The sequence below is a fragment of the Mustela nivalis genome (genome assembly GCF_964662115.1).
Source record: "Mustela nivalis genome assembly, chromosome: 3".
Taxonomy (NCBI): Eukaryota; Metazoa; Chordata; class Mammalia; order Carnivora; family Mustelidae; genus Mustela; species Mustela nivalis.
The window spans coordinates 44,161,951-44,181,266 of record NC_139022.1 but is presented as its reverse complement, the minus strand read 5'-3'; the positions used below and the strand labels follow the sequence as shown (position 1 = coordinate 44,181,266).

General features: G+C 41.0%; 1 protein-coding gene across 5 annotated transcripts in view; it reads left to right on the top strand.

Annotated features, from left to right (window-relative positions):
* Positions 1-19,316, top strand: part of CEP120 (centrosomal protein 120) — an 82,380-nt gene that overhangs the window by 10,652 nt on the left and 52,412 nt on the right. For all 5 annotated transcript variants that reach the window (XM_082724882.1, XM_082724883.1, XM_082724885.1 and 2 more), the window contains one exon: positions 18,967-19,115. In XM_082724882.1, coding sequence (XP_082581008.1) covers positions 18,967-19,115 — 149 coding nt within the window. The remainder of the gene's footprint in view (positions 1-18,966; positions 19,116-19,316) is intronic.

The window sequence follows — 19,316 nt, the reverse complement described above, 5'->3', positions numbered from 1 at the left end:
CCATCCATGTCGTTGCAAATAGCAGGATTTCATTTCTTTTGATGGCTGCATACTATTCCATTGTGTATATATATACACCACGTCTTTTTATCCATTCATCTGTTGGGGGACATCTATGCTCTTTCCATCGTTTGGCTGTTGTGGACATTGCTGCTATAAACATTCAGGAGCATTTGCCTCTTAGGATCACTACATTTGTATCCTTAGGGTAAATACCCAGTAGTGTGATTGCTGGGTAGTAGGGTAGCCCTGTTTTTAACTTTTTGAGGAACCTCCATGCTGTTCCTCAGAGTGGCTGCACTGGCTTGCATTCCCACCAACAGTGTAGGAGGGTTCCCCTTTCTCTGCATCCTCTCCAACATCTGTCTTTTCCTGACTGGTTAATGTTAGCCTTTCTGACCAGTGTGAGGTGGTATCTCACTATGGTTTTGATTTGTATTTCCCTGATGCTGAGTGAAGTGGAGCACTTTTTCATGTGTCTGTTGGCCATCTGGATGTCTTCTTTGCAGAAATGTCTGTTCATGTCTTCTGCCCATTTCTTGATTGGATTATTTGTTCTTTGGGTGTTGAGTTTGATAAGTTCTTTATAGATTTTGGATATTAGCCCTTTCTCTCATATGTCATTTGCAAATATCTTCTCCATTCTGTCAGTTGTCTTTTGGTTTTGTTGACTGTTTTTTTCACTGTGCAAAAGCTTGTGATCTTCATGAAATCCCAATAGTTCATTTTTGCCCTTGCTTCCCTTGCCTTCCCTTGCGATGTTTCTGGGAAGAAGTTGCTGTGACTGAGGTCAAAGAGGTTGCTGCCTGTGTTCTTCTCAAGGATTTTGATGGATTCCTGTCTCACATTGAGGTCTTTCATCCATTTAGAATCTATTTTTGTGTGTGGTGTAAGGAGATGGTCTAGTTTCATTCTTCTGCATGTAGCTGGCCAATTTTCTCAACACCATTTGTTGAAGAGACTATCTTTTTTCCATTGGACATTCTTTGCTGCTTTGTTGAAGATTAGTTGACCATAGAGTTGAGGATCCATTTTGGGGCTCTCTCTTCCATTGATCTATGTCTGTTTTTGTGCCAATACCATACTGTCTTGATGATTACAGCTTTGTAATAGAGCTTGAAGTCTGGAATTGTGATGCCACCAACTTTGGTTTTCTTTTTCAACACTCCTCTGGCTATTCAGGGTCTTTTCTGGTTCCATATAAATTTTAGGATTATTTGTTCCACTTCTTTCAAAAAAAATTGATGGTATTTTGATAGGGATTGTGTTAAATGTGTAGATTGGTTTAGGTAGCATAGACATTTTCACAGTATTTGTTCTTTTAATCCATGAACATGGAATAAATGCTTTTCCATTTCTTTGTGTCTTCCTCAATTTCTTTCATGAGTACTTTATGTACTCATAGTTTTCTGTGTACAGATTCTTTGCCTCTTTGGTTAGGTTTATTCCTAGGCATCTTATAGTTTTGGGTGCAGTTGTAAATGGGATCGACATAATTTCTCTTTCTTCTGTCATGCTGTTGATATTTAGAAATGCAACTGATTTCTATGCATTGATTTTATATCCTGACACTCACCTGAATTCCTGTATGAGTTCTAGCATTTTTGGAGTGGAGTCTTGGGTTTTCCACATAAAGTATAATATAATCTGCAAAGAATGAGAGTTTGACTTTTTTGCCGATTCGGATGCCTTTTCTTTTTCTTTTTTTGTTGTCTGATTGCCAAGGCTAGGACTTCTACTACTGTGTTGAATAGCAGTGGTGATAGTGGACATCCCTACTGTGTTCCTGACCTTAGGGGGAAAGCTCTGTTTTCCCCCATTAAGAATGATATTCGCTGTGGGTTTTTCATAGATGGTTTTGATGATATTGAGGTATGTACCCTCTCCCTACATTTTGAAGAGTTTTGATCAAGAAAGGATGCTGTACTTTGTGAAATGCTTTTTCAGCATCTATTGAGAGTATCATATGGTTTTTGTTCTTTCTTTTCTTTTATTTTTTTTTAAAGATTTTTTATTTATTTATTTGACAGAGAGAGATCACAGGTAGGTAGAGAGACTGGCAGAGAGAGAGAGAGAGAGAGAGAGAAGCAGGCTCCCTGCTGAGCAGAGAGCCCGATGTGGGACTCGATCCCAGGACCCTGAGATCATGACCTGAGCTGAAGGCAGCGGCTTAACCCACTGAGCCACCCATGTGCCCCTGTTCTTTCTTTTATTAATGTATTGTACCACACTGATTGATTTGCAGATGTTGAACCAACCTTGCAGCCCAGGAATAAATCCCACTTGGTCACGGTGAATAATCCTTTTATTTATTTATTTTTATTTTTATTATTTTTTAAAGATTTTATTTATTTATTTGACAGACAAGTAGGCAGAGAGGCAGGCAGAGGGAGAGATGAGGAGGAAGGCTCCCAGCTGAGCAGAAAGCTTGATGCGGGGCTCGATCCCAGGTCCCTGGGATCATGACCTGAGCCGAAGGCAGAGGCTTTAACACACTGAGCCACCCAGGCACCCCCTTGAATAATCCTTTTAATGTACTATTGGATCCTATTGGCTAGTATTATGGTGAGAATTTTCACATTTGTGTTCATCAAGGATATTGGTCTGTAATTCTCCTTTTTGATGGGTCTGTAATTCTCCTTTTTGGGATCATGATAATTCTGGCCTCATAAAATGCATTTGGAAGTTTTCCTTCCATTTTTTGAAATAATTTCAGGAGAATAGGTATTAATTCTTCTTTAAATGTTTGATAGAATTCCCCTCGGAAGCCTTCGAACCCTGGGCTCTTGTTTTTTGGGGGATTTTTGATGATTGCTTCAATCTCCTTACTGGTTATGGGTCTGTTCAGATTTTCTATTTCTTCCTGGTTCAAGTTTGGTAATTTATTTATCTCTAGGAATGCATCCATTCCTTCCAGATTGTGAAACTTGATGGTATGTAGTTGCTTTTAAGATGTTCTTATAGTTGTTTGTATTTCTTTGCTGTTGCTTGTAATCTCTCGTCTTTCATTCATGATTTTACTAATTTGGGTCCTTTCTCTCTCTCTCTCTCTCTCTTTTTTTTTTTTTGATAAGTCTGGCCAGGGGTTTATCAATCTTACTCTTTTGAAGAACAGCTCCTAGTTTCGTTGATTTGTTCTACTCTTCTTTTGGTTTCTATTTCATGGATTTCTGTTCTGATCTTTATGATTTCTCTTCTCCTGCTGGGTTTAGGCTTTCTTGGCTGTTCTTTCTCCAGCTCCTTTAGGTGTAGGTTAGGTTGTATACTTGAGACCTTTCTTGTTTCTTGAGAAAGGCTTGTATCACTATATACTTTCCTCTCAGGACCGTTTTTGCTGTGTCCCCAAGATTTTGAACAGTTGTGTTTTCATTTTCGTTTTTTTCCATGAATTTTTTCAATTCTTGTTTAATTTCCTGGTTGACCCATTCATTCTTTAGTAGGATGCTCTTTAGCCTCCTTGTATTTGAGTTCTTTCCAACTTTCCTCTTGTGATTGAGTTCTAGCTTCAGAGCACTGTGGTCTAAAAATATGCAGGGAATGATCCCAGTCAATCCCAATTGAGTCCTGATCTGTGACCCAGGAAGTGATCTATTCTGGAGAATGTTCCATGTGCACTAGAGAAGAATGTGTATTCTGTTGCTTTGGGATGGAATGTTCTGAATATATCTGTGATGTCCATCTGGTCCAATGTGTCATTTAAAGCCTTTATTTCTGGACGCCTGAGAGGCTCAGTTGGTTAAGCGGCTGCCTTCGGCTCAGGTCATGATCACAGGATCGAGTCCCACATCAGGCTCCTTGCTTGGCAGAGAGCCTGCTTCTCCCTCTGCCTCTGCCTGCCACTCTGTCTGCCTGTGCTTGCTCTTGCTTCTCTCTCTATGACAAATAAATAAATAAAATATTTAAAAAAAAAAAGCCTTTATTTCCTTGTTGATCTTTGCTTAGATGATCTGTCCATTTCATTGAGGGGGTTGTTAAAGTCCCCCCTATAATATCATAGTATTATTGTTGATGTGTTTCTTTGATTTTGTTATTAATTGGTTTATATAATAGGCTGGTCCCATATTAGGGGCATAAATATTTAAAATTGTTAGATCTTGTTGGACAGGCCCTTTAGGTATGATATGGTGTCCTTCCTCATCTCTTATTATTGTCTTTGGCTTAAAATATAATTTATCTGATATAAGGATTGCAACCTCAGCTTTCTTTTGATGTCCATTAGTATGGTAAATTTTTTCCACCCCCTCACTTTAAATCTAAGAGGTGTCTTTGGGTCTAAAAATGAGTTTCTTGTAGACAGTAGATTGATGGGTCTTGATTTTTTATCCATTCTGATAAAATAGGCTAAATAGCCAGGGGTTTATCAATCTTACTCTTTTGAGTATGGGGCATTTAGCCTATTTCCATGTGTCTTTTGATTGGGGCCTTTAGCCTATTTCCATTCAGGGTAACTATTGAAACATAGGAAGTTAGTGCCATTGTATTGCCTGTAAGGTGACTACTAATGTATATTGTGTCTTTTGATTGGGGCCTTTAGCCTATTTCCATTCAGGATAACTATTGAAACAAATGAAGTTAGTGCCATTGTATTGCCTGTAAGGTGACTGTTAATGTATATTGTCTATGTTCCTTTCTGGTCTACTACTTTTAGGCTTTCTCCTCGCTTAGAGGACCCCTTTCAGTATTTCCTGTAGGGCTAGTTTGGTGTTTGCAAATTCTTTTAATTTTTGTTTGTCCTGGAAGCTTTTTATCTCTCCTTCTATTTTCTTTCTTTCTTTTTTTTTTTTTTTTTTAAGATTTTATTTATTTATTTGACAGACAGAGATCACAAGTAGGCAGAGAGGCAGGCAGAGAGAGAGAAGGAAGCAGGCTCCTTGCGGAGCAGCCCAATGTGGGGCTGGATCCCCAGGACCCCAGGATCATGACCCAAGCTGAAGGCAGAGGCTTTAACCCACTGTGCCACCCAAGCGCCTCTCTCCTATTTTCAATGACAGCCTAGCTGGATATAGTTTTCTTGGCTGTATATTTTTCTCATTTAACGCTCTGAATGTATCATGCCCGTCCTTTCTGGCCTGCCAAGTCTGTGTGGATAGGTCCGCTGCCAATCCAATAATTCTACCATTGTATGTTACAGACCACTTGTCCTGAGCTGCTTTCAGGATTTTTCTCTTCATCACTAAGACTTACAAGTTTTGCTATTAGATGATGATCTGTGGACCCATTTTTAGAGGGGTTTTCTGTGCTTGCTGGATTTTGATGCTTGTTCCCTTTGCCATATTAGGGAAATTCTCTACTATAATTTGCTCCAATATACCTTCTGCCCCTCTCTTTCTTCATCTGGAATCTCAATTATTCTAACATTGTTCTGTCTTATGGTATCACTTATCTTTCGAATTTTCTCCTTGTGAGCCAGAAGTTGTTTGTCTCTCTTGTGCTCAGCTTCTTTATTCTCCATCATTTGGTCTTCTATATCACTAATTCTCTCTTCTGCCTCATTTATCCTAGCAGTAAGAGCCTCCATTTTTGATTGCACCTCATTAATAGCTTTTTTGATTTCAACTTGGTTAGATTTTAATTCTTTTATTTTCCCAGAAAGGGATTTTATTTCTGCAGAAAGGGATTCTCTAATATCTTCCTTCGAAAAATGCCTTTTTTGAACCCAGCTAGCACCTTGATAATCGTCATTCTGAACTCTGGTTCTGACATATTACCAATGTCTGTATTGATTAGGTCCCTAGCTGTTAGTACTGCCTGTTGTTCTTCTTTGGTTCTTGTTCTGTGGTGAGTTTTTCCACCTCATCATTTTATCCAGATAGGAATAGATGAATGAGAACTAAATATTAAAAGGGGTGGGAGAGACCCCAGAATTTTATATGCTAACCAAATCAGAAGAGACCTGAAACCAGGGGGAGAAGTGAGGGGGAAATAATTTAAAATAAAAAAATTAAAAATAATTGCCTATTAGACTGGTGAGTAGAACAGGGCCACCCACTTGATTTTGAGTTTATTCTGGTCTCTTAGAAGAAACTACCTCCTGGTCACCTGGGTGGCTTAGTGGGTTAAAGCCTCTGCCTTCGGCTTGGGTCATGATCTCAGGGTCCTGGGATTGAGCCCCACATGGGTTGTCTGCTCAGCAGGGAGCCTGCTTCCTCCTCTCTCTCTGCCTGCCTCTCTCTCTACTTGTGATGTCTGTCTGTCAAATAAATAAATAAAATCTTAAAAAAAAAAAAACAACTACCTCCCAGAGTTTTAAAGAAAGAAAAACTTCTGTATATTAAAAAATAAGGGTAAACATGATGAAGGGATGGAATATGAGTGTAAAAAATGAAAATGAAAAAAAGATTTAAAAAAATTAATAAGTTTGTTGGAAAAGGGGAAAAAGAGAATGTGATCAGGCTGGAGACTAGAACAAAGCCCATGCACTACATTTAGAGTGTATTTTGATCTATTAGAAGAAATTATATCCCAAAATTTTAAAGGAAAAAAAAACCCATGTATACAAAAATAAGGTTAAATACAGTGAAGGGATAAAATATGACTATAACAATGAAAATTTTAAAAGATTTTTTAAAAACACTGATAGTTTAAAAACATTAAAAGAAGAAAGGAAAAGTTTTTTAAAAAAGAATAAGACAAAACAAATTAAAGAAAGAATTAAAAGAAAATTTAACTTTGCTGGATTATGGGGGGAAAAGCCATGAATTCTGTTCGTTGTTTTCCCCTAGCTCTGTAGTTCCGCAGTTCTTTTTTTCTTTTTTTAAAGATTTTATTTACTTGACAGAGAAAGAAGTCACAAGTAGGAAGACAGGCAAGCGGAGAGAGAGAGGGGGAGGCAGGCTCTCCAATGAGCAGAGAGCTCGATGTGGGGCTCAGTCCCAGGACCCTGAGATCATGACCTGAGCAGAAGGCAGAGGCTTTAACCCACTGAGCCACCCAGGTGCCCCCACAGTTCTTGATGATTGGTGAACTTGGTCTTGGCTGGAGGTTCTTGCTGATCTTCTGGGGGAGGGTCCTGTTGCTGTGATTCTCAAATTTCTTTGCCTGAGGCGGAATTGTACCAGCCTTGCCAGGGTCCGGGCTGTGTAATCTGCACTGGTTCACTCTAGGAGCTTTTATTCCCTGAAAGCGTTCCATACAGCTTTGGAGGAGGGGAATGAAAATGGTGGCTTCCCAATCTCCAGCTGATAGGAGCTGAGAGCTCAGGGCCCCGCTCCTGAGTGTGCCGTCAGCGATAAGGTCAGTCCCTCCCCTCTCCCTGGTCTCTAGCTGTGCTTACCCAGCCTGTGACTAAGCATTTCTGTCTCTGGCACATGGCCCCATTTGGAGTCTCCAAACCCAGCAGATTCTTATCACGCTTTCCCACGCTGCTCCTCCTGGAGGAAGAAGGAGAGGGTCTCTTCAGATCTGCCACTTGTGGGGTCCCTGCTCAAAGAGCAGTGGCCTTGCTGTGTCTCAGATCATGGTTTAAGGTAGCCCTGAGCTGAGAGAGCCCACTGCTTGTCTCTTTCTGTAATTGGCTTCTCCGCTTTGATACCTGGGAGCTCTGCCACATTCACACACCCCTGGTCTTTTTGTGACCCAGCAGGACCTGAGACCACACTGTCCCCACAAGGGCTCCACCCCCGCTTAGCCTCTGGAATGATGTTCCTCAGTGGAGCAGACTTCTCAGAGTTCTGATTTTGTGCTCTGCTGCTCTGCTGCTTGTTGGGAGCCAGCCCCTCGCCCCACGGTCTATCTTCCTGTAGATTCACTTAGATTCACTTCTCTGTACATCCTATCTTCTGGAAAGTGGTCGATTTTCTCTTCTCCTAGAATTGCTGCTCTTCTTCTCTTCTATCACCTGTTGTGTTTGTAGGTGTTTGGAATGGTTTGGTAACTATTTAGCTGAACTCATGGGACCTAATGATATTTCAGTCTTCTACTTCTCCTTGCTTCCTCCAAGTGTGGTACATAGTTCTTTTTATCCATAGATAAATGACTGAATCCATGAATTCAGTCATCGATTATTTTGTTGAGAATCTGTACATGTGTATTAATGAAAGATAGTGGTCTGGTTTGTGTGTGTGTGTGTGTATGTGTGTGTAATGTCTTGGTCTGGTTTTGAAGTCAAGGTAATGATGGCTTCATAGACTGAGTTAGGAATTATTACCTCTGCTTCTGTCATCTGAGAACGATGAGAGAGAATTTGTTTATCTTCTTAGAATGTTGGCTAGTATTCACCAGTGAAGTCATCAGGGTCTGCTGCTTTCTGTTTTGTAAAGTTATTGATTGAATTTCATTAAAAGATACAGACCTATTCAGATTGTGTGAGGTTTTGCAGACTTTGTCTTTTAAGGGAATTAATCCATTTCATAGAGGTTATCAGGTTTGTGTATATAAAGTTCTCACAATTGTTCTTCAGTATCCTTTTTTGTTAAATTTTATTTTATTTTTTGCAGTGTTCCCAAATTCATTGTTAATGCACCACACCTAGTGCTCCATGCAATACCTGCTCTCCGTAATACCCACCACCAGGCTCACCCAACCCCCCATCCTCCTCCCCTCCCAAACCCTCAGTTTATTTTTCAGGATTCACAGTCTCTCTTGATAAGTCTCCCCCTCTTTTTTCCCCCAGCTCACTTCTCTCCATCTCCCAATGTCCTCCGTGTTATTCCTTATGCTCTGCAAGTAAGTGAAATCATATGATAATTGACTCTTTCTGCTAGACTTATTTCACTCAGCATAATCTCTTCCAGTCCAGTCCATGTTGATACAAAAGTTGGGTATTCATCCTTTCTGATGGAGGCATAATACTCCACTATATATATGGACCATATCTTCTTTATCCATTCGTCTTTTGAAGGGCATCTTGGTTCTTTCCACAATTTGGTTACTGTGGCCATTGCTATGAACACTGGGGTACAGATGGCCCTTCTTTTTTTTTTTTTTTTTTTTTTTAACAGACACATTAAAGATTTTATTTATTTATTTGACAGAGAGAGATCACAAGTAGGCAGAGAGATAGGCAGAGAGAGAAGGGGATGCAGGCTCCCCGCTGAGCAGAGAGCCCAATGTGGGGCTCGATCCCAGGACACTGAGATCATGACCTGAGCCGAAGGCAGCAGCTTAATCCACTGAGCCACCCAGGCACCCCCAGATGGCCCTTCTTTTCACTACATCTGCATCTGTGGGGCAAATACCCAGTAGTGCAATTGCAGGGTCATAGGATAGCTCTATTTTTACTTTCTTTTTTTTTTTTTTTAAATAAATTTTTTTTTTAAGATTTTATTTATTTTTTGACAGAGAGAGACACAGCGAGAGAGGGAACACAAACATGGGGGAGTGGGAGAGGGAGGATCAGGGAGCCCAATGTGGGGCCTGATCCCAGAACCCTGGGATCAGGACCTGAGCTGAAGGCAGACACTTAATGTCTGAGCCACCCAGGGGCCCCTCTATTTTTACTTTCTTAAGGAATCTCCACACTGTTTTCCAAAGTGGCTGCAGCAACTTGCATTCCCACCCACAGTGTAAGAGGGTTCCCCTTTGTCCACATTCTCCCCAACACTCATTGTTTACTGTCTTGTTAATTTTGGCCTTTCTAACTGGTATAAGGTGGTATCTCAATGTGTTTGATTTGATGGCTAATGATGATGACCATTTTTTCATGTGTCCATTAACCATTCACATGTTTCCTTTGGAGAAGCATCTGTTCATGTCTTCTGCCCATTTTTTGATGTGATTATCTATTTTGTGTGTGTTGAGTTTGAGAAGTTCTTTATAGATCTTGGATATCAGCCCTTTGTCTTTAGTGTCATTTGTGAGTATCTTCTCCCATTCCATGGGTTGCCTCTTTCTTTTGTTGATTGTTTCCTTTGCTGTGCAGAAACTTCTGATGTTGATGAAGTCCCACAAGTTCATTTGTGCTTTTGTTTGCTTTGCCTTTGGGGACATGTCTTGAAAGAAGTTGCTGTGGCTGATGTCGAAGAGGTTACTGCCTATGTTCTTCTCTAGGATTTTGATTGTTTCCTGCCTCACATTGAGGTCTTCCATTTTGAGTTTTATCGTTGTGTATGGTTTAAGAGAATGGTCGAGTTTCATTCTTCTATACCTAGCTGTTCAATTTTCCTAGCACCATTTATTGACGAGACTGTCTTTTTTCCACTGGATGTTTTCTCCTGCTTTGTCGAAGATCATTTGATCATAGAGTTGTGGGTCCATATCTGGACTCTCTACTCTGTGCCACTTGTCTGTGTCTGTTTTTGTGCTACTACCATGCTGTCTTGATCACAGCTTTGTAGTAAAGCTTGAAATCAGGCAACATGATGCCCCCAGTTTTGCTTTTCTTTTTTCAACATTTCCTTAGCAATTTGGGGTCTCTTCTGGTTCCATACACGTTTTAGGATTGTTTGTTCCAGTTCTTTGAAAAATGCTGGTGGAATTTTGATCGGGATGACATTGAAAATATAGATGGCTCTAGGCTGTATAGACATTTTAAAAATGTTTATTCTTCTGATCCATGAGCATGGAATGCTCTTCCATCTTTTTGAGTCTTAAATTTCTTTTGTGAGTGTTCTGCAGTTCCTCGAGTACACGTCCTGTACTTTGTTGGTTAGGCTTATTCCCAGGTATCTTATGGTTCTTGGTGGTATAGTAAATGGAATTGATTCTCTAATTTCCCTTTCTGTATTTTCATTGTTAGTGTGTAAGAAAGCAACTGATTTCTGTGGATTGATTTTGTATCCTGCCACATTACTGAATTGCTGTATGAGTTCTAGTAGTTTGGGGGTGGAATCTTTGGGTTTTCCATATAAAGTATCATGTCATCTGCAAAGAGAGAGAGTTTGACTACTTCTTTGCCACTTTGAACACCTTTTATTTCTTTTTGTTGTCTGATTGCTGTTGCTAGGACTTAAATTACTATGTTGAGCAACCTTGTCATGATCCTGATCTCAAAGCGAAGGCTGTCTACTTTCCCCCATTGAGGATGATATTCACTGTGGGTTTTTCATAGATTTTATGAAGTCGAGGAATGTTTCATCTATCCTTATACTTTGAAGCATTTTATTTATTTTATTTTTTTAAAAGATTTTATTTATTTATTTGACAGAGATCACAGGTAGGCAGAGAGGCAGGCAGAGAGAGAGGAAGGGAAGCAGTCTCCCTACGGAGCAGAGAGCCTGATGTGGGGCTCAATCCCAGGACCCTGAGATCATGACATGAGCCGATGGCAGAGGCTTTAACCCACTGAACCACCCAGGTGCCCCACTTTGAGGCATTTTAATTAGGAATGAATTCTGTATCTTGTTAGATGCTTTTTCTGCATCAGTTGAGAGGACCATGTGGTTCTTCTCTCTTCTCTTACTGATTTTTTTTCTATCACATTGACTTGTGAATGTTGAACCACCCTGCATCCCACATGGATAAATTCATGGATAAATCCTACCTGGTCATGGTGGATAATCTTTTTATTTTTATTTATTTATTTTTGAAGATTTTATTTATTTATTTGACAGACAGATCACAAGTAGGCAGAGAGGCAGGAAGAGAGGGTGGGGGAAACATCGGGCTGAGCAGAGAGCCCGATGTGGGGCTCGATCCCAGGACCTTGGGATCATGACCTGAGCTGAAGGCAGAGGCATTAACTCGCTGTGCCATCCATGTGCCCCGGATAATCTTTTCAATGTACTGTTGGGTCCTTTTAGCTAGGATCTTTTTTTTTTTTTTTTTTTTTTAAGATTTTATTTATTTATTTGAGAGAGAGATCACAATTAGCAGAGAGAGAGGAGGAAGCAGGCACCCTGCTAAACAGAGAGCCTGATGCGGGGCTCCATCCCAGGACCCTGAGACCATGACCTGGGCCGAACTGAGCCACCCAGGCGCCCCTTACCTAGGATCTTGTTGAGAACCTTGGCATCCATATTCATCAGGGATATTGGTCTGAAATTCTCCTTTTTGATGGGATCTTTGCCTGGTGTGGGTAATGCTGTCTTCATAAAGAGTCTGGAAGTTTTCCTTCTGTTTCTGTTTTTTTTTTTTTTGAAACAGGTTCAGGAGAATAGGATTGTTTCTTCTTTGAATGTTTGGTAGAATTCTGGGAATCTGTCAGGTCCTGGACTCTTGTATTTGGGCAGGTTTTTAATCATAGCTTCAATCTTGTTTCTAGATACTGGTCTATTCAGGTTGTTTGTTTCTTCCTGATTCAGTTTTGGGAGATTATAGGTTTCCAGGAATGCATCATCCATTTCGTCTGGGTTGCTTAACGTATTGGCATATAGCTGTTCATAATAATTTCTGATGATTATTTCTATTTCCTTGGTATTAGTCATGATCTCTCCCTTTTCATTCATAATTTTATTAATTTGGGTCCTTCTCTCTTTTCCTTTGGATTCATTTGGTTTTCTTTTGGATTCATTCCAGTGGTTTACCGATCTTACTGATTCTTTGAAAAAACCAACTTCCAGTTTCATTGATGTATCTCTAGTTTCTATCTCACTAATCTCTGCTCTAATCTTGATTATTTCCCTTCTTGTGTGTGTGGTTGGCTTAATTTTTTGTTGATTTTCCAGTTCTCTAAGGTGTAAAGAGAGCTGGTACATTTTGGATTTTTCAGTTTTTTCTGAGTGAGGTTGGATGGCTATGTATTCCCCCTTTGGACCACCTTTGCCATATCCCATAGGTTTTGGACCGATGTGTCTTCATTCTCATTGGTTTCCATGAATTGTTTAAGTTCTTCTTTGATTTCCTGGTTGATCCAAACATTCTTAAGCAAGGTGGTCTTTAGCTTCCAGGTGTTTGAATTCCTTCCTAATTTTTTCCTTGTGGTTGAGTTCCAGTTTCAAAGCTTTGTGGTCTGAGAATATGCAGAGAATTATCTCAGTCTTTTGGTATCAGTTGAGTCCTGATTTGTGACCCAGTATGTGGTCTGTTCTGGAGAAGGTTCCGTGTGTCCTGGAGAAGAATGAGTATTCTGTTGTTTTAGGGTTGAATGTTCTGTATATATCTATGAAGTCCATCTGGTCCAGTGTGTCATTTAATGCTCTTGTTTCTTTATTGATTTTCTGCTTGGGTGATCTGTCCATTACTGAAAGTGGCATGTTAAGATCCCCTTCTGTTAATGTATTCGTATCAATGTGACTCTTTATCTTGATTAACAGTTGTCTTATGTAATTGGCTGCTCCTATATTGGGGGCATAAATATTTACAATTGTTAGATCTTCTTGGTGGATAGACACTTTAAGAATGTTTTAGCGCCCTTCTTTATTTCTTGACTATAGTCTTTAGTTTAAAATCTAATTGATCTGATATGAGAATCGTTACCCAGCTTTCTTTTGAGGCCCATTGGCATGAAAGATGCTTCTCCATTTCTTTACTTTCAGTCTAGATGTATCTTTAGGTTCCAAACATGTCTCTTGTAGACAGCATATGGTCGGGTCCTGTCGTTTTATCCAGTCTGCAACCCTGTGCTGTCTTATGGGAGCGTTTAGGCCATTCACATTGAGAGTGATTATTGAAAGACACGTTTTTATTGACCTCATGTTCCCTGTGAAGTCCTTGTTTCTGTAGATTGTCTCTGTAAATTTCTGTTCTAAGTCAGTCTTGGGTTCTTTCTTCTTTTATACCCCCCCCCACCTTACTATTACTTGTAGTGCTCACTTGGTGGTCACATACTCTTTTAAACTCTGCAGGTCTTGGAAGCTCTTTATCTCTCCATCCATTTTGAATGTCAGTCTTGCTAGATAAAGTATTCTTGGCTGGACGCTTTTCTCATCTAGTGCCCTGAATATGTCTTGCCATTCCTTTCTGGCTTGCCAGATTTCTGTGGACAGGTCTGACATTATTCTGATAGATCTTCCTCTGTACGTAAGGAATCTTCCCCATAGCTGCCCTCAGAAGCAGTTGTCTAAAATTACGATTCGTCAGTCTCACAATCAAGTGCCTCGAGGTCTTTCTAGAGTGGTTATCTTGGGGGGTGATCTTTGAGCCTCTAGGACACAAACGTGGGTTCCATTCCCCAGATTGGGAAAATTTTCATCCAAAATTTGTTCAGCTCTATCTTCTAGTCTTCTCTCTTTCTCCACCTTATCACGATCCCAATAATTCTGACGTTGGACCGTTTCATAGGCTCATTTATTTCCCTAATTCTGTTTTCATGGCTTCTGAGGTGTTCTTCCAGGGCTCTTCCTGATCCTTTTTTCCTGTCAATTTGTCCTCTAGATCTTTTGCCTTGGTTACCCTAGCTGTTAGAGTATTTAGATTAGATTGGATCTCATTGATAGTATTTTTAACTTCTTCCCAGGCGGTTTTCACTTCTGCCATTAGAGAGTCTGTGTTGTCACTAATGGTTTTCTCCAACCTAGCCTTTGCCTAGATAATTCTAACCCTGAATTGTGTCCTTATCCAATAATTCTGATGGAGAGGGCACAGTCTCTGAATTTTTCCTCTGTTGGGTGTTTCTTCTAATCATTTTGGTGCGAGGTGGTTGAGGGGATGTATTGCTGAATATATCAGTCATGATAGAAAAAAAGAGAGCGAGAAAGAGAAAGAGAGAGGGGGAAGAAAAGAGAAGACCCAGCCAGAATGGACCCCAAAGATAAGATTTATAAGGTATACAAACAAAAACAGACAAACCAAAAGACCATCAAAAGTAAATGAAAAAAAAAGAACCCAGCCAAAATGATCCCCAAGGATAAGATTTATATAATACCAGAACAAAAACAAATACACAGAAACACTGGCAGAAGAAAAAGATGGGAGGGTGGTTATAAATCCTTGATGTGGGTGAGGAATTATTCCTGGGTGTATCTTGATAACTTTGTTAAAGGACTCAACTTTCTAGAGATGAAGGGAGATTAAAACTGGTTTATATATAGGGGTAGTATTGATTAGTGGAAGAGGATTACTTTGAAGCTTATATGTATATGTATATTAAAAATAGAAAAGGAAAAAACACGGTATGTGTATGGTAAAAGGTTATTATGGAATATGTTGTATTAATCCTCCGGTTGAAATGGTAAGTAGGTTAAAAAATTAAAAAGAACAAGAATAGTGAGAATGAATTAAAAATTAAAAGTTGGATCTGTGAAAAATACAGGTTTTAGGGCAATACCAGGAGCTTAACATACTGTTTTCCCCTGATATTGGGGTTTTACAGTTTTATGGGGACCATGTAGTGGTTGTCTTCCCGTTCTTTTGGCTTGTCTTCTGGGAGAGAGGACTGCCCCATTGTTTTTCAGTCAGATTTGTGGGTTGAGTCCTCCTGTCCCCTATCAAGGGGCTGGGCTCTGTGGAAACCGGTTTTTCAGGCTTTTGTTCTCTGGAGGTTTTGGTTTTTAGTGGCTTTTAAGTTTAGTGGAAGGCGGAACTGCACCTAGACCTCCATCTCAGAGAGAAGCCTCAGTCTGCTCCCTTCTGGGTAGTTCAGAGCACACAGACTCCCCTCTGCAAACTCCATGAACCGTTCAACCTCAGTGCAGGCAGTGCAAGTCCCCAGCCACTGTCTCAGGGGTTGCCCAAAGCTCCTGCTTGTCTCTGCACCCCTGTGCCTCTAAAGCTGCAAGCGATATTGGTCCAGGGAGTCTGCTTCTGTTGGCTGTCTTTGCTGGGACTGATTCTGGGGTCCAGACTTGGTTGCCCAGGTTGCTGCCAAGGGATCCCAACCAGAGGTCGTGCTGAGTTCCTTCAGGCCCAGGCTGGGGAGTGGGTCAGACCCAGTTTGCATAGTACCACAGAGCGCAAAAGGCTGTACTTCTAGGGAGTGTAGGCTCCCTCTTGTGGGGGTGGGAGTGCGCCCAGCCTAGCGGTGGTGTGAGCTACACAACAAGGGGGAGCTCGGTGGCCAGAAACTGGAGGCTCCGCGGCATCTCTGGCACTGGTGGTTGCTGGCGGTGGCCATCCTGGGTCCGTGGGCCTAGGCCCGTGCCCATGACTGCCTGATTCCACCTGTTGCCCCTTAAGATCTTTCGCTTTTTTGGAGTGCTTTTAACCAGATTCCAAGTTAATGCTGGTTCCCAACCACAGAGCACTTTCGTGTGGGGTATTACTTTCCAATGGGTCGCTTTTGGTGGCTCCCTCCCCTGTCTGCTTATCTTCCAGTATCAGTCTGAGCATTCCCACTCTGCTTTACCTCTCTCTGGTGTCTTCTGCCCCTGTAGAGATCCAGAAGTGTATAATCCTACGTCTCAGGCTGATTTCATGGTTTTCAGGGTGTTCTGGTAAATAATTAGCTCTCTTTAGGGCTCCAGTTGAAACAGGGTCTCCTACTTCTCCGCCATCTTGCCCCCCCCCCCCCAGTATCCTTTTAATGTCCATGGAATCTGTAGAGATGTCTCTTTTATTTCTGATAATAATTTGTGTTTTCTCTCCTTTTCTCTTAGTTACATTGGCAAAATGCTTAATGGTTTGATAGATGTTTTTGGAGAGCTAGCTTTTGGTTTCTGTGATTTTCTTCATTGATTTCCTGCATTGATTGAAGCTCTAGTTTTTAATTATTTCTCTCCCTCTGCTGGCTTTGAACTTAATTTGCAAAAATTTGCTGCCATTTTTTCTGTTTTCCTGAGATAGAAACCTAGTTTTTTGTTTTGCTTTTTAATATGCCTTGTAATTATTTGTTGCAAGGTGGACACGATATACTGGGTAAAAAGAAAATAAGCCTTTTGTAACATAGAGGGAAGGTGTGGGGAGGGGGAACCTTTCTGTAGTCCCATGACTGGGTGCAGGTGAGCCTGTCCCCCTACACCATTTCAGCTTGTCTGTTAATAGATGAAGGTTGTACATCTTTGGCATGAATATCACGGATGTGACGCTCTGTTGTTCTCATTTCATCTTTGCAGGTGGCATGTAATTTGGATTTGCTTCATTACTGATGATAAAATGATTCTCATTCTGATCACTTGATTAAGGTGTAGTGTGTATCTGCTCTCAACTGTAAATTACTATTTTCTTAGGGAATTGATATTTTGTGACTCATTATTAAGAAATTGCCAAAGTACTCATTCCTTAAACCTTCAATTTACTGTTTTTTTTTTTTTAAATGGGTTAAAATATCTATCATTGTTTGTCCCAGATTTGTGCAAGGGGAACCCCTTCAAGCTGCTTGTTTCCTTTAGCCTGTCTCCATAATTCTTTGCACTTTCTCTTGGTTTCTGGCATAGGAAGATGGTAGAGGCCGATGTCCTTTCCTCTCTAGGCCTGGATTCAGCTGTTTGTTCAGGGAGCCCTGCTTCCTTACAAGAAAGAGTCTAGGTGCAAGGTATGCCTATTGCTATTGGGGTGTTCTGCTGCCAGGGCCTTCTAATGAAAAAAGTGAGGGATTTGGTTTATGTAGGTATACATAAACACACATACATGAACATGGGTACACATGCCTTTATATCTGTTTATCTGTACATTTAGTGAACCATGTACATTCACACTGACACCTTTAGTCCTTCCAGTCTTACAGGAGGTTTATCCTTGTTCTCGTCCCTTTACCTTTAACTTATGCCCGTAACTCCTTGGCACTAGGAGACCTGTCATAGTTCTTCTCCTCATTTTTTTTTTTTAAATGATTTTATTTATTTATTTGAGAGAGAGAGAGCAAGCATGAGAGGAGAGAGATCAGCGGGAGAAGCAGACTCCCTGCCAAGCAGGGAGTCTGATGTGGGACTTGATCCCAGGACTCCAGGATCATGACCTGAGCCGAAGGCAGTCGCTTAACCAACTGATCCACCCAGGCGCCCATCCTCTTCTCATTTTTAAGCTCTGCTGACATTACTGTTTTGTGGATGTCTTTAATTAAAGTGATTGTCAGATGCTTTACTTTGATTATTTAATTTGATCTTCTAAACAACATTATAAAAGCTTTGCAGAGCAAAAAATGGAAACAGGAAGAAATCCTACAGGTTCTCCATAAAACTGGTAAATGGCAGAATTGGGTTTGGAACCTCGGTCTGTGTTACTGGAGCATCTGTGTGCTTAACTGTTTGGCTATATTTAGCCAGTGCTGTAGGAAGTTCATTTCTTCAGGGGTAACCCTGCATGCTGCCTTCCCCCTATTAGAGTCCGAGCTATCTTTCCAGCTGCCTGACTGTTTGGGGGAACCGTTTGGTTTTAAGCTCCTTTTCAAGCCAAAGGTACAATTTCTCAGGCTGCAAAATAGGAATCTGGAGAGGATTGCTTATTGATGGGGGATGCATATCTCTGAGGTATGCATTATATCACTTCTCTTCCCAAAATTGTTTCATGCTCTCCTCTTAATCTTGGAAAATGACCCCAGCATTAGAGTGTGGAGTGTAGGGAATCTTTCATTGGGCCTCGACCCCGCATCTTCCTGCCTGTCAGTCCTCACCTTGTGAGCTAACACGCCACCCCCGCCACCCCTCCACCTCTCCCACTGCGTGCTTTTTCTTTCCAGGCTGTGTATTCCAGTTCCTTCTGCCTGGAACACTGTTTCCTACTCCCTTATTCTCCGTTCATTGCCCTTTCTCTTCTTAGCCATGCTGGGCTGATGGTTCAGTCCGTGGTTTAGATTCACTACCTGGGGCGTCTGGGTGGCTCAGTGGGTTAGAGCTTCTGCCTTCGGCTCAGGTCTTGGTCTCGGGGTCCTGGGATCGAGCCCCACATTGGGCTCTCTGCACAGTGGGTAGCCTGTTTCCTCCTCTCTCTCTTCCTGACTCTTTGCCTACTTGTGATCTCTGTCAAGTAAATAAATAAAATATTTAAAAAAAAAAAGATTCACTTCCTTCTGGAAACCTATGGGGTCTCTTCTCTGCAGTTTTTTCAATTTTAAGATGTTACCATATTTCAGACTAGAAGGAAAATGGTGGTTAAAAATGGTTTCTTGGGAGAGGGTTTAAAAAAAAAAAGAAAGAAAAAGAATAGAGAAATTTACTGAGGTACTGAATGTATCCATGAAAACTCTCCAGCAAAATACAAAGCATAACCGGCTTTCAAAATCTTACCGTGGTTTATGGCAAACTGTAATGTAGTTGCATTGTGGTTTTCCCCATAAAGTACCTGCCAGCCTGTCTGGACTTGACCCCAAGGACATTGTGGTGGTGCTAAATGAGGAGGGAGGCTACCATCAGATCGGCCCAGCAGAGTACTGCTCTGACTTCTTCATTATGTCGGTGACCATAGCCTTCGCCACCCAGCTGGAGCAGGTGAGACATTCCCTCTGATGAGGGATTCACAATGATCTGAAAACATTGATTTTTCTTTTATTTTTATCATTTATGTTTAAGATTTTATTTGTTAGAGACTGCACGGAAGTACAAGCAGGGGGACTGGCAGACAGAAGGAGAAGCAACAGCTCCACAGCTGAGGAGCACAGAACTTGGGAGATAGACCACTGGCAATGTAAA